The 14,140-nt window shown below is 46.3% G+C and overlaps 1 protein-coding gene across 1 annotated transcript; it reads right to left on the bottom strand.

The window, feature by feature from the left end:
• Positions 1-6,486: 6,486 nt before the first annotated feature.
• On the bottom strand, positions 6,487-7,327 carry LOC147004196 (baculoviral IAP repeat-containing protein 5). The gene has a single exon (XM_085838387.1). It carries the CDS (start codon positions 7,308-7,310, stop codon positions 6,882-6,884), a length of 429 nt encoding a protein of 142 aa, XP_085694513.1. The 5' UTR covers positions 7,311-7,327; the 3' UTR covers positions 6,487-6,881.
• Between the last annotated feature and the right edge of the window lie 6,813 nt (positions 7,328-14,140).

Below are 14,140 nucleotides of genomic sequence, written 5' to 3'. Positions count from 1 at the left end.
ATGACCCCTCCTATGTATTTTGCAAGTATTCTGATGCCTGACGACAGAAGCTTAATTCTTTTGATGGTAAAGGTCTTCCAGGATAACTTGAATCCATGTTCACCCGTACTTGGCTCAGAACAAACAATCTTATTTCCTGCGAGGAGAGCCAGTACGACCTTGACACTTGCTACGGTGAAAGGGTGAAGAGATCATGAAAAAGAAGGCCCTTGTTTCGGGAGAAGAAAACAAAGACTGTTTACAGGATCAGGCAAATATTCAAGGTAAACTGATATTTCACTAAAAAACCTTTCTTGGGAGTGTTGGCTTTGGAAGCCAGCCTGCTTACTCTAGACTGCATCCTCCAAGGAGCTCAGCCTAACCCTGGCACTGCCACACCAAGCAAAGGCTGTGAAAGAGTGCAGCCCTAGGATTCAGGACTGGTATTAAACAAAACCAGTGACAGAAACAGTTTAAAAGTCCCCGTGGAGCCAGGGGTGGCTCACACCTTTCAAGGCAGCACCTGGGAAACAAAGGCAGGTGAATCTCTCTAAATTCAAGGCCAGCCTGGTCTACATAGCCAGTTCCAAGACAACCAGAACTCCATAGGAAGATCCAGTCTCCTCAAACCATGGTAATAATAATAGAAAAATGTCACTTGAATTAAGAAACCATTACTAATGTTACTAAGACCCTTTAAAGACACTGCAAAAGGGTTTGGAAAGACTACGGCGAAAAGGCAGCTGGAGAGCTGGCTTGGCAGTGAGGAGCATGCAGGGCTCTCTCAGAGGAGCCAAGGTCAGTTCCTAGCCTCCGCGTTGGGGAAGAGCCTGGATCTCTAGCAGCAGGGGATCTAAAACCATCTTCTGGCCTCCAGCAGCAATCATGTGTTCAAACCCCTCCCCCTCCCCACTCACATAATCATAAAATAAATCATTAAAAAATAAATCATTTCTAAGAAGCTGGTTATAAATGATATAAGCATCTTATTTATTTATTTATTTATTTATTTTTAACAAGCTCTTATGTAGGCCAGGATGGTCTTGAATTTGCTGCATAGCCAAAAAAATCCTTGAACTCCAGATCTTCCGGCTTTCACCTCCCAAGTTCTAGGATTCTGGGCGTGCTACTACCACACTCATCCTTTTTTTTTTTTTTAAATGTTTTCAATGATTTGTTTAGCAATGCTGGTGTTGTAACCGAGGGTCTAGGCAAGCCTCGTATCACAGTCATGGTAGGGTTACATGTTGCCCAGGCTAGCCTCCGACTCACTCTGTAGCTGAGGATGATCTTGAATTTCGGATCATCTTGACTCCTCCCTCCACCACCCAGTGCTGGCCTAGCAGGTCTTTACCACCACATCCAGTCTATTCCAGTTAATGTCATGCTAGGGATCAAACACAGGGCTTCCTGCACGCTGGACAGGCACAATCCCAACAGAGCTACAGCCACTGTCCTAGTTCATTTTCTAAGACAGAGACTTGCTATATGACGCTCACTGATCTAATATTCACTTGTTTGTGGCCTACAATAGCCTCCAATGCTTGGAAGCGCTCCTGCCCCGGGCATTCAGAAGCCGGAATCCTGGGTGTGTGGTACCACAACTGGCTCAGGATTAGACCTTTCAAATCACTGTAAACAACTCAAGTGAAAAATCCCTCACAGCACACCTTTGGACATTCGGAGGAGCATTTAAAAGGGGGTGACTCAGCCAGGGAGACTGTTGGGTGGGAGGAAATGCTGGAAGGTGTCCCAGAAGGCCAATAGAGGAAGTGGAGGGGTGCTGAATTAGTCAGGACACACTCAAGAAAGGAAACCTGCAGGGTGTGGCAGAGCATGCCTTTGATCCCAGCACTCCAGAGGCAGAGACAAGTAGATGTCTCTGATTTGTTTTTTTTTTGTTTGTTTGTTTTTTGTTTGTTTTTTGTTTTGTTTGTTTTGTTTTGTTTTGTTTTTGAGACCATCCAGGACAACACTGTGAGACCCTGTCTCAAAAAAAGAGAGAGCAATAATGAACTGGGTCTCAGAGTACGGTTACAGGCTGAATGTTAATGGTCCCCCACAGGCTCACACTAATGAGCATTTGGTCTCCAGCAGGTGGAACTGCTTTGGAAGGCTATAGAGTCTTGGGGCCTAATGGAAGGAATTGAGTTACTGAGCAACAGGCCTATAGGTTTAGACTCCAGCCAAGGCTAACTCCCACCACCTACTTCCTTGGTGATTTCCACCACCATTGTAGTGGTTTGAATGAGTGGTCCCTATAGGCTCATATATTTGAGTGTTTAGTCATTTGGGAGTGGCACTACATGGGAAGGATTAGGGGGAGTGGCCTTGTTGGAGTAAATGGCTCACTGGTAGTGGGCTTTGAGGTTTCAAAAGTCTAAATTAGGCCCAGTGTCATTCTCTCTGTTGCTTGTGGATATGGTTGTAGGACTCTCAGCTACTTCTCCAGCACCATGTCTGCCTGTGTGTCACCATGCTACCCAACATGGTGATAATGGACTCAACCATTGAATTGTAAGCAAGCCCCAGTTAAATGCTTTCTTTTTAAGGAGTTGCCATGGTGATGGTGCCTCTTCACAGCAGTAGGATACAGACTCAGACAGCCATCGTGGGCTGTATTTCTTCAAACCATGAGCCAAGTGAATTATTCTTCCCTTATGTTGCTTCCTTCAGGACCACTCAGAGGTTCATACATACAAAACCTCAGTGGACCTGGGGTGAAGGAGGAAGGCAGTTATGCAGTTACCCAAAGCTCAAAGGCACAGGGTCCCTAAGGCTTGTGTTGGCAGAAGCCAATTTCTATATTTTCAAGCCTTTGTTCCTGCTCCTGTAGCTACCTCCCAGATCCACTGATGTCATTGTCACTAGAGACAATACTCTTAGTGTCATTTATCTCTGCTACCAAAGATGCCACCAGAATCCAGAAGCAGGAAGGATATCATACACATACACACACACATAATATACACACACATATATATACATACATATACACATATATATACACACACATATATACACATATACACACACATATACATACATACACACATATATACACACTCATATATGCACGTACATATATACACACACATATACATACACACATATATATACATATACACACATATACACACATATATACATACACATTACACACACATACACACACACACACACATATCAAAGCTTTGTGACACATATCAAAGCAATGTGACACACATTGTCAGCAATGACCTGAGTAGAAGACAGCTAGACAAGAGCCAGGAAAGTACAGTTTGTCTTTCTCTGATGTGTAGCAGAGTGGGGGCAGGCAGGCAGGCGGGCGGGGCTGAGTGCAGCAGATAAGTGATCAGCACTGTCTGACTCTGCACTCACTCAGTGTTCTGTACTCCTTACACTCCTGAGACTTAACTATTACAACTGTAGCAACCCTATCTTTTCTCCATAAAAGCAGGCAAAAACCCCTCTCACAAAGACCCATTGTCTCCCCAACAGAAATGAGAAATGAAATTCGTCTTGAAGGCAGCTGGTGGTATAGCCCAGTGATCAAGCATATGTGCAATGTATACAGAAGAAGGTCCTGGGTTCAATCAAGAGTGAAAAAGGGGGATTGTTGTTGTTGTTGTTTTCAGATTTGTTTGCTTTTATTTATGTATGTGAATGTTTTGCCTGAATGCATGTTTGGGCACCACCTGTATCCCTGTAGAGATCCACTAAGGTGTCAGATCTCCTGGAAATGGAGTTACAGATGGATGTGAGCCGCCGTGTGGGTGCTTGGGATTGAACCCAGGTCCCCTGCAGGAATAAGTGCTATTAATTGCTGAGCCATCTTTCCAGTCCCCTAAAAAGCTTCTGAGGGAGAAAGCAGACTGGATCTCTTTACTATCACTAGGTGATAAGTCCTGGTGGCAGTTCATCTTTCTTGTGAGCTTAACTGAACATAGAGAATCACCATGGAAAACACACATCCAGGTGTAAGTGTGGAAAACACACATCCAGGTGTGGGTGTGGAAGTCCTTCCAGAAAGGTTCGATTGACAGTAAAGACCTACTGGAAAGGTCATGCCACCTGTATGGTTTGTATATCCTTGGACCAGGGAGTGGCACCATCTGAAGGTGTGGCCTTGTTGGAATAGGGGTGACCTGGTTGGAATGGGTGTGTCACTGTGGGTGTGGGTATAAGATCCTCACCCTAGTTGCCTGGAAGTCAGTCTTCCACTAGCAGCCTTTGGATGAAGACATAGAACTCTCAGCTCTGCCTGTGCCATGCCTGCCTGGATACTGCCATGCTCTCACTTTGATGATAATGGACTAAACCTCTGAACCTGTAAGCCATCCCCAAGTAAATGTTGTTTTTTATAAGACTTGTCTTGGTCATGGTATCTGTTCACAGCAGTAAGACCCTAACCAAAACAGAAGTTGGTACTGGGAGTGGGGTATTGCTGTGATAGGCCTGACCATGCTTTTATTTGAGAGAATGTGGATTTTTGGACTTTGGATTTGGAACTCAGTGGAATGCTTTAAATGGGGCTTAATGGGTCATCCTAGTAGGAATATGGAAGACTTTGTTGCTGGGAGTAATTTGAACTGTGTTGACCTGGCCCAAGAGATTTCAAAGGAGAAGAATTTCATTATGTGGCATAAAGACTGTTTTTTGTGGTATTTTGGTGAAGAATGTGGCTACTTTTTACCCTTGTCTAAAAAGTCTGCCTGAGGCTAAGGTGAAGAGACTTGGATTAATTGCATTGACAAAGGAAGTTTGAAAAAAGCCCAGTAGAGACTTTGTTCTCTGGTTAAGTCTCACAAAGAGAAGTTTGAACAAGCATAGCAAGTTTAGAAAGGCAAAATATAAAAAATATGGTTCGAGTATTAAAGGAGTACCAGGAAGTGAAATGGAGCAAAATCTTGTGTTCTAGGAGATAACAGATTAAGGGAGTGGGACCTTGGGGCAAGATTCTACCCAGTTTAATTAGATCCAGGCGTGGTGGTACACACCTTTAATCCCATGAGGCAAGCATGCTGATCTCTGCATTCAAGGTCAATCTACAGAGTAAGAACCAGGATAGCCAATTAGGCGGTGAAGGATTTAGAAAACATAAAGCCAGTGATAATGTAATAGTACAAGCAGATCATGTTCTAGATCCTGTAAGCAGCAGAACTTGGCAGCTTCAGCCATGTGGCTCTGGCTCTAGAGTTAAGAATGGAAGGAACTACTGGGACAATTGATGCTGGTTAGCTGGAGCTAAGACATTAGCAAAGAATAAGAAGAGACCAGCATCACTGAGTTGAAATCTGGGAGTTGTTTTCTGGGAGCACAAAGAAGCTGTGTTCCAAAGATAGCCAAGGTTGTACATTGTGCTGCAGCTGGACTTGGTAATGTGTAAGAGTCACCCAGGTGGTACTGGTTTTGAAGGCAAGAAGGTGTCATGAAGAACAGCTGAGGCTTGGCACTGTGAGAGGTCATGGAAGGCCACTGGAGAAGGTGTAGCCTCAGCTGTAGTTGATGGCCCAGGACTGAAGGGGTCAGGCAAAGGATTTGATGCTTGGCACCATGAAGAGAGCCCATGAGAGGCTATTGGTGAAGCCTAGTTGGAGTGGAACACCCCAGTGTATTGGAGATGTCAGTACCATGGGATGATCACCAAGAACAGCAGCCATAGTGGAGTGGATCAACCTGAGCTTAGAGTGCTACAGAGGGCAGAGCTGGAGAAGTGATGCTAGCCCTTAGGAGGAGACTAAAAGATCAAGTGGAATCCCAGACACTGAAACAAGAAGCTGTAACATTGAAATTGCCTTGGAGACTCAAAGATGTTAAAGATGCCAGAGCCATGGAATACATGCTGAGGAAAGCTGCTAACAGGGAGTGGAACCAGCCCAAGAGAAAACAGTTTGTTGCAGTCAACAAAGGTGAAAAAGGAGTGGAGATCTGAAGACCGCTTTGACATCAGCCATGGAGATGCTGAGTTTGGAGTTTGCCCAGCTGGTTTCCTGCCTTGCTTTGGGGATTACAGTTAATTAAGTTGAATGAATCTCAGAAGAGACCTTGAACTTTGGACTTTTAACATTGTTGTGACTGCTATAGACTATGAGGACTTTGAAAGTTGGACTAAATGCATTTTGCATTATGCTATGTTTAAGTATGGCCCCCATAGACTCATGTTTTTGAACAAGACTATGGGGGACCAGGGAGTGGAATGTGATGGTTTGTATATCCTTGGACCAGGGAGTGGCACCATCTGAAGGTGTGGCCTTGTTGGAATAGGGGTGACCTGGTTAGAATGGGTGTGTCACTGTGGGTGTGGGTATAAGATCCTCACCCTAGTTGCCTGGAAGTCAGTCTTCCACTAGCAGCCTTTGGATGAAGACATAGAACTCTCAGCTCTGCCTGTGCCATGCCTGCCTGGATGCTGCCATGCTCTCACTTTGATGATAATGGACTGAACCTCTGAAACTGTAAGCCATCCCCAAGTAAATGGTTTTTTTTTTTTTTTCACTCTTTCAAGTGATTTTATTCCGTTACCCCGTGGTAGGAAAACTCATCAGGACAAAATTATCAGCACAAACACATATAACCACACTTACCCATGCAGCCCTGTATGGAAATATCACAGCCAGAACCAAGGCCTTGCACAGGCACCCCGACCCCTGCAGGTCCTGTCAGAGAACACTGTCCCTTCATCACTTCCTCATTGCTTAAGTCCACGTCACAATAGAGCAAAGCCACAAAACCAGAGAGAGGTAGCCACTTTAAAGCAAAACCAAAAATATTTGATATCCAGTTTCAAAATACCACTGTCTCCTTCTCTAAGATCCTGCTAGGAGGCCCGGGCTGGGAAAGCTGGGACGCGTGGCTTAGATGTGGCATGTCACTCAGGTCCAGGTTATCTCAGCAAAGGCTCAGCATAAGGCAGCCAGCTGCTCAATTGACTGGCGGGTAGTCTTTGCAGTCTCTTCAAACTCTTTTTGCTTGTTGTTGGTCTCCTTAGCAATTTTGTTCTTGGCTCTCTGTCTGTCCAGTTTCAAGAATTCACTGACGGTTAGTTCTTCCATCTGCTTCTTGACAGTAAGGAAGGCACAGCCAGGGGAGTGCTTTCTATGTTCCTCTATCGGGTTGTCATCGGGTTCCCAGCCTTCCAATTCCTTAAAGCAGAAAAAACACTGGGCCAAGTCAGGCTCGTTCTCGGTAGGGCAGTGGATGAAGCCAGCCTCCGCCATCCGCTCTGGGGTGCAGGCGCAGTCCTCCAGGAAGGGCCAGTTCTTGAAGGTGGCGATACGGTAGTTCTTGAGGTACAGTTGCCAGGTCGGGGGCAGCGCTGGAGCCCCCATGATGGCGTCACCACAACCTCCGCCAAGACGACTCAAATGTTGTTTTTTATAAGACTTGCCTTGGTCATGGTATCTGTTCACAGCAGTAAGACCATAACCAAAACACTACCTATGCCACCTTGCCTTGCACTGGGGCTGTGGACTGAACACCAGCAACTCTCTCTCTCTCTCTCTCTCTCTCTCTCTCTCTCTCTCCCCCCCCCCTTTCTCCTGCCTGACTGTGGATACATCATGACTAGCCACCTCATGCTCCTGCTAACACACCTACCACACCTTCCCCACTATTATGGATTATAGCCCTTAAAGCTCTGAGCCAAATATGGGCTGGAGAGGTGTTTCAGTGGTTAGGAGCACTGACTGCTCTTCCAGACGTCCTGAGTTAAATCCCCAGCACCCACACCATGGCTCACAAACCACCTGTAACTCCAGTCCTCTTCTGACCCCTGAGAACACCAGGCAGGCACACAGTGCACAGACATATATATCCAAAAAAAAAAAAACAAAACAAAACCATACACATAAAGCTTAAAAAAAAAAAAAAAACCTTATTAGCTAAAATTAACACTTCCTCCCATGAGTTGCTTTTGTCAGAAAACTAACTGCAGTTCTCTCTAGCCCAGTCACACTCCCATCTGCATATCTGCATAGCCTGTAAAATTCAAAGATTAACTGGAGTCAGGTACTATACTGTCCTTACTTCATAATATTTTTTTTTCATGATACATTCAATGGCCCTATTTGCCCAGGAGCAGAAATTGAATCAAAACCATCCAAATGCCACGACCTCATCTGACTCCCCAGATGCCTCTGCCTTGCCTTTCTTCACCTCTGCTTGCAGCAAGGACAGAGCCAGCAGCAGCAGAGGCAGCCAGGGCCCCGGCAGCGGGCACATTGGCGGGCTTCCCAACATCCTGGGCCATGACCTCTGTGATGTTTCTTTCCTTCTGCTCACTGATAGCCTTGTTGAGTGGTCTATGCCCATGCTGTCTGCAAAGGGGATGGGATGGGGGTTTGAAACCACTTTTTTTTTTTTTTTAAGATTTCCTTATTTATTTTATGTATATGAGTACATTGTCACCATTCTCAGACACACCAGAAGAGGACATCAGATCCCATTACAGATGGTTGTGAGCCACCATGTGGTTGCTGGGAATTGAACCTAGGACCTCTGGAAGAGCAGCCAGTGCTCTTAACCACTGAGCTATCTCACCAGCCCTGAAACCACTTTGTTTTTGTTTTTTCGAGACAGGGTTTCTCTGTATAGCCCTGGCTGTCCTGGAACTCACTTTGTAGACCAGGCTGGCCTCGAACTCAGAAATCCGCCTGCCTCTGCCTCCCGAGTGCTGGGATTAAAGGCGTGCGCCACCACGTGGGCCTGGCCTGAAACCACTTTTTTTTTTTTTTAAAGATTTATTTATTGATTATATGTAAGTACACTGTAGCTGTCTTCAGACACTCCAGAAGAGGGAGTCAGATCTCGTTACGGATGGTTGTGAGCTACCATGTGGTTGCTGGGATTTGAACTCTGGACCTTTGGAAGAGCAGTCGGGTGCTCTTACCCACTGAGCCATCTCACCAGCCCCTGAAACCACTTTTTAATGTTCTTACTCAGAAGCCTTTCCTGAGACCCTATTATCTCATCTTCAAAGACCAAGGCCACCAAGGTAAGTGTCCCCCAAAAGTCTGTTGAAGATGTGGCTGAAGGCTCGGTCTCCAGCCTGTTGAAAGAAAGTGGAGCACTTTCTCTTTCTCTCTCTCTCTCTCTCTCTCTCTCCCCCTTTCTTCCTTCCTTTCCTTTCTTTTCCTTCTCTTTCTTCTTTTTCTTGTGTGTTTGTGTTGGTGGTGTTTTGAGACAGGGTTTCTCTGTATAGCCCTTTAGTCCTGGCTGTCCTGGAACTCACTCTGTAGGCCAGGCTAGCCTTGAATGCAGAGATCTGCCTGTCTGTGGGATTAAAGGTATGCACCACCACCACCACCCTGCTTTTCCTCTTTCTCCTCCTCTTCCTCCTCCCCTTCTTCCTCCTTCTCTGCCTCCTCTGCCTCCTCCTTCTTTGAGACTGGGTCTCACTACATGGCTGGCCTGGAACTCACTAGTAACCCCACACCTGGCGGCTTCAAATTCAGAGATCTGTCTGCCTCTACCTCCAGAGTACTGGGTATTTTTAGTGCCACCATACCCAGGATTGTGGAATTTTTAAGAGGTACAGCCTGACTGGAAATTATGAAATGGTGGCCATGGCCTTAAAGGGGATGTTGAGATCAGGTACCCACCCCTGGTCTTTCTTTTTTCCTGGCTACCAGGAAGTGGTCCATACTATATGTACTGCCCCACACAGAGCCAAAGCAACAAAGCTAAGAAACCATGGGCTGAAAGCTTGAATCAGGCAGAGGTGGTACATGCCTGTTATCCCATCATTTAGAAGATGGAGGCAGGAAGATCAGAAAGTCAAAGTCATCCTTGGCTACTAAGCGAGTTAGAGGCCAGCCTAATCTACGTAAGACCCTGCCTCAAGACAACAACAACAATAAAAGAACAGGAACAGAGAGGCGACTGCTCCTTTAGGAATGCTTGCTGCAAGATCATGAAGTCCAGAGTTCTGAGACCAGTACTCCTGTGGCAAATTGGGCACATTGAAAACTCCTATAATGCCAGCTGTTGGAGATCTGATTCCCTTTTCTGGCCTCCATACGTGCACACACATGTGCACTGGTACACGTGTATGTGCATATGCTCACACAGATACATACATGATAAATAGAATGAATATATACATATGTGAATGAAATAGTTTTTAAACATTTTCTTTTTTCTTTCTTTTTCTTTTTTTAGATTTATTTATTTATTTATTTTATTTATATGAATACATTGCAGCTGTCTTAAGACACACCAGAAAAGGGCATCAGACCCCATTACCATGTGGTTGCTGGGAATTGAACTCAGGACCTCTGGGAGAGCAGTCAGTGCTCTTAACCACTGAACCATCTCTCCAGCCCCCTAAACATTTTCTTGATGGGCACAGTGCCTCATGCTTTTAATCCTAGCAGTCAGGTGGCAGAAGCAAGCAGATCTCTGTGAGTTCCAGGCCAGCCAGGGTTGCATAGTGAGGGTCTGTCTGAAATTTTTTTTTCTTTTCTCCTCATAAATTAATCGTTTAGTGTATATTAACAGTAATGGAAAGCTGGCTAACGTGGCTTGGAATTTAAGGCCTTACTAAGCTAGAACAAACATTCGCCCATTGTCTCTGTTAGATTCAGCTGAGCCCAGCGTCAATCTGGGGGAGTCTCAACTGAAGAACTACCCAGATCAGATGGGCCTGTGGCTGTGTCTGGGGCCACATTTTCCTGATTGTTAATTGATGTAGCAGAGCTGGGACCACCGTGGGAGGTGTTCCTGGGCTGAAAGAACACTAGCTGAGCTTGAGGCAGAGAGAACAAATCAGCAGGTACTGATCCTCCAGTCTCTGCATCACTTCCTCCAGCCAGGTTCCTACCTTGGCTTTCCTCCATAATGGACTGTAACTGGTAAGCTGAAATCAACCCTTTCCTCCCCGAATTGCTTTGAGTCCTGATGCTTATCACAGCAACAGGGAAGAATGCCGTGCCTCTCACTATAGAGGCCACGCCGATGCACAATTCTTTTCTCTAACTCACCTTATCTGCCCCTCCCTTAAGCCTTTCAGTTTCAAACTTGGTGCCAGTATGCCCTATATCACTCCTGAGCACCACAGCCACTCTGTCAGTCAGGGCTTGGCTCGAGTTCAGTTCTTAAACACAGCCCTATCTATCCTAAAGGCACAAACCTTCCAGGACTACCCAGGCTACCCCAGGCTTTACTTTTTCCTGGCTCCCCGACAGCACCCTAGGGATAATGTCTCCTCCTTTTCCACTTATTTGCAATTATCTAGCTGTGGAAGCCGGGGGATGGGCGAGAATGAATTGGCAGTACATAGCAGGCTATTCATTTGAAGCCCAAGATGCTAACTGCCCAACCTCAGTTTCCTGGAGTCTCCCCTAGTGCCCATGCAGGCTGTGCAATTCTGAATGATCTAATTCAGTGTCTCGATTCACCCTCAGAACTTCAAAGGGGTTCCGCTGGCCCAGAGACTCTCAGAGTAGCTGCTAGGCTGGCGGAGGTGGTTCGTGATCAGTGGGGCTTGCCAGCCAATATCAAGACAGCAGCAGACAAAATGCTTTCCAGGGAGGGAGGGGTACTGCTGGATGACATCTGTTCATCTGTTCACCCTGAGAAAAACTAGCACAGCAGGTGTGCATTAGTATGGTCGGTTCTGTTTCTGTGTGTGTGTGTGTGTGTGTGTGTGTGTGAGAGAGAGAGAGAGAGAGACAGAGACACAGAGAGAGAGAGAGACAGACAGAGACAGAGACTTATTATACACTGTTGTTTTGTTGGCCTGGACCTCACTATGTAGACCCGGCTGACAGAGAGCTGTCTGCCTCTGCCTCTCTGCCTCTCTCTGCCTCTCTGCCCCTCTACCCCTCTGCCCCTCTGCCCCTCTGCCTCTGCCTCTCTGCCTCTCTGCCTCTGCCTCTCTGCCTCTGCCTCCTGAGTACTGGGACTAAAGGGTGTACCCCATATCTCTACTTTTTAAGAGATAGGGTTTTGCCATGTCAACTAGGTTGGGCTTGAATTTCAGTCCCATCTCTGTTCCCACCCCCAGAAGTTTTGATACTACAGGTGTACCACTAAACCTAGCTTTTCTGCCGAACGGAATGTTTCAAACTTGGAGACCTGTGCCTAAATCATCTCTTAAAACTCTATAAAGCTAGGTGTGGCGAGTTGTGCCTGTAAACCCAGATTTTGGGAGGTGGAAGTAGGAAAATCATGTGTTTGAGACCATCCTCTGCTGCACGGAGAATGTGAGTCCAGCCTGGGCTACCTGAGACCACACCTTAGAATGCCAAAACAAAATCTAAATACCTCTACCGAAGCAGGTAGGTATTGGTGGCGCAAGCCTTTAATCCCTGCACTTGGGAGACAGAGGCCGGCAGCTCTCTGAGTGCAAGGCCACCCTCTTCTACAGAATGAGTTTCAAGACAGCAGAGCTACACAGGGGAACCCTGTCTTAGAAAGAAGGAGAAGGAACACAGCTATTTTGTTTGTTGTAACCTTGGCTAGGAACAACCCCAGGACATCTAACCAGAAAAGTATTTAGCTTGGGGATCTTTGAAGCTTTCTGTTCTGCTCCCGGCACTCGGCAGGCAGAGGCAAGGAGGATAAAAGATGAAGGCTGCCCTCATCCCTATGGAGAGTTCCATCCCAGCCTTGGCCACACGAGAGCCCATCTCATAAAAAGACAGGCAAGGGAAGAGGGATCCGAACCCAGCCAGCTTACTGCTTGCTGCTCGAGCATGAGGACCTGGGCCATGCCTATAAGCCCAGCAGAGACAGATCCCTGCCAGTTTGGCAGAATTTGATAGCTCTGCGTTCTAGGAAAGGAACCTTCTGGAGGCATGCTGTACTTTCAGATATGTTTGCTCCCAACGTAGCTAAGGGGAGTAAACTAAATTATAATTAAGAATAGCTAAAGAGAGTTGGGCGTGGTGGCACACGCCTTTAATCCCAGCACTTGGGAGGCAGAGGCAGGCGGATTTCTGAGTTCGAGGCCAGCCTGGTCTACAGAGTGAGTTCCAGGACAGCCAGGGCTAGACAGAGAAACCCTGTCTCGAAAAAAAAAAAAAAATAGCTAAGGAATTAAACACCAAAACCAAAAAACGGGTTGGCAACATGGCTTGGCCAGAAAGGTTGTCTTGCAAGCCTGGATACCTCAGTTTGTTCCCCCAGAACCTATGTAAAGATAGGAGGATATGGGAATATGGATTGTCCAAGTTGCCCTCTGACCTCCATGTACGCACAGTGGCACACTCCCCTCAACCTACTCTGCACACTTGATACTTACAAAATCAAAGGTTTGTGTTGTAAAAGCCTCAAAGGGAGGGCTGGGCAGTGGTGGCGCACGCCTTTGATCCCAGCACTCCCGGAGGCAGAGGCAGGCAGATCTCTGAGCTTGAAGCCAGCTTGGTCTACAGAGTGAGTTCCCGGACAGCCAGGGATACGCAGAGAGAAACCCTGTCTCAGGGAAAAAAAAAAAAAAAAAAAAAAAGGTCTCATGGATGGGGAAGCACACAATAGCAAGAACCTGACCTTCAATAAACGGACCAATCATTTGGACAGACAGTTTTTTTTTTTTTTCCCCTCCCTTTCTCCCTCTGCTCTGGCCCGCTCTCCCCCAACCCCCACTCTGGCCCGGACAGACAGTTCTTAAGGAACATAAATAGCCAATAAGTATTTTAAACAGGGTTCAGCATCCTTGGCCATCAAGAAGATGCAAATTAGAGCTACTGAGAGATGTCTTCACACTTTAGTCAGGATGTGGATCACCACATCACTGAGAAAATAAAGGAAGGACCAGGAATAGTGGCTCAGGCACTTAATTTCAGCACCTGGAACACAGAGGCAGATCTCCTCTCCGTGAGTTCTAAGCAAGCCTGGTCTACGTAGAAAGTTCCACATCACCCAGGGCGATGGAGTTAAAAGAAAGTAAGAGGTCCGGGAGTGGTGTTCACGTTTAATCCCAGCACTCAGGAGGCAGAGGCAAACTTTGATTTGAGAGCAGTCTAGTTCCAAACCAAGGAAGGCTACATAGTGAGTGTTTGGGTGTTTTGCTTGCATGTCTATATAAATAAATGTTAAAACTAGTGTAATGGCTCCTGGGTGTGTGGAAGTAGATTTAACCTGGATTGTATTTTTGTTTTGTTATTAAAGACAGTGTCTTTCTGTGTAGCCCTGGCTGTCCTAGAACTCCCTGTATAGA

The sequence above is a fragment of the Mus caroli genome, unplaced genomic scaffold (genome assembly GCF_978045245.1).
Source record: "Mus caroli unplaced genomic scaffold, Mus_caroli_1 scaffold_6, whole genome shotgun sequence".
Taxonomy (NCBI): domain Eukaryota; kingdom Metazoa; phylum Chordata; class Mammalia; order Rodentia; family Muridae; genus Mus; species Mus caroli.
Note: the sequence above shows the minus strand (reverse complement) of the source record. Positions and strands in the feature narration are given on the sequence as shown.

Coding starts and splice junctions, on each gene's coding strand:
- LOC147004196 (XM_085838387.1), bottom strand. CDS start 7,310: ATGGGGGCTCCAGCGCTGCCCCCGACCTGGCAACTGTACCTCAAGAAC.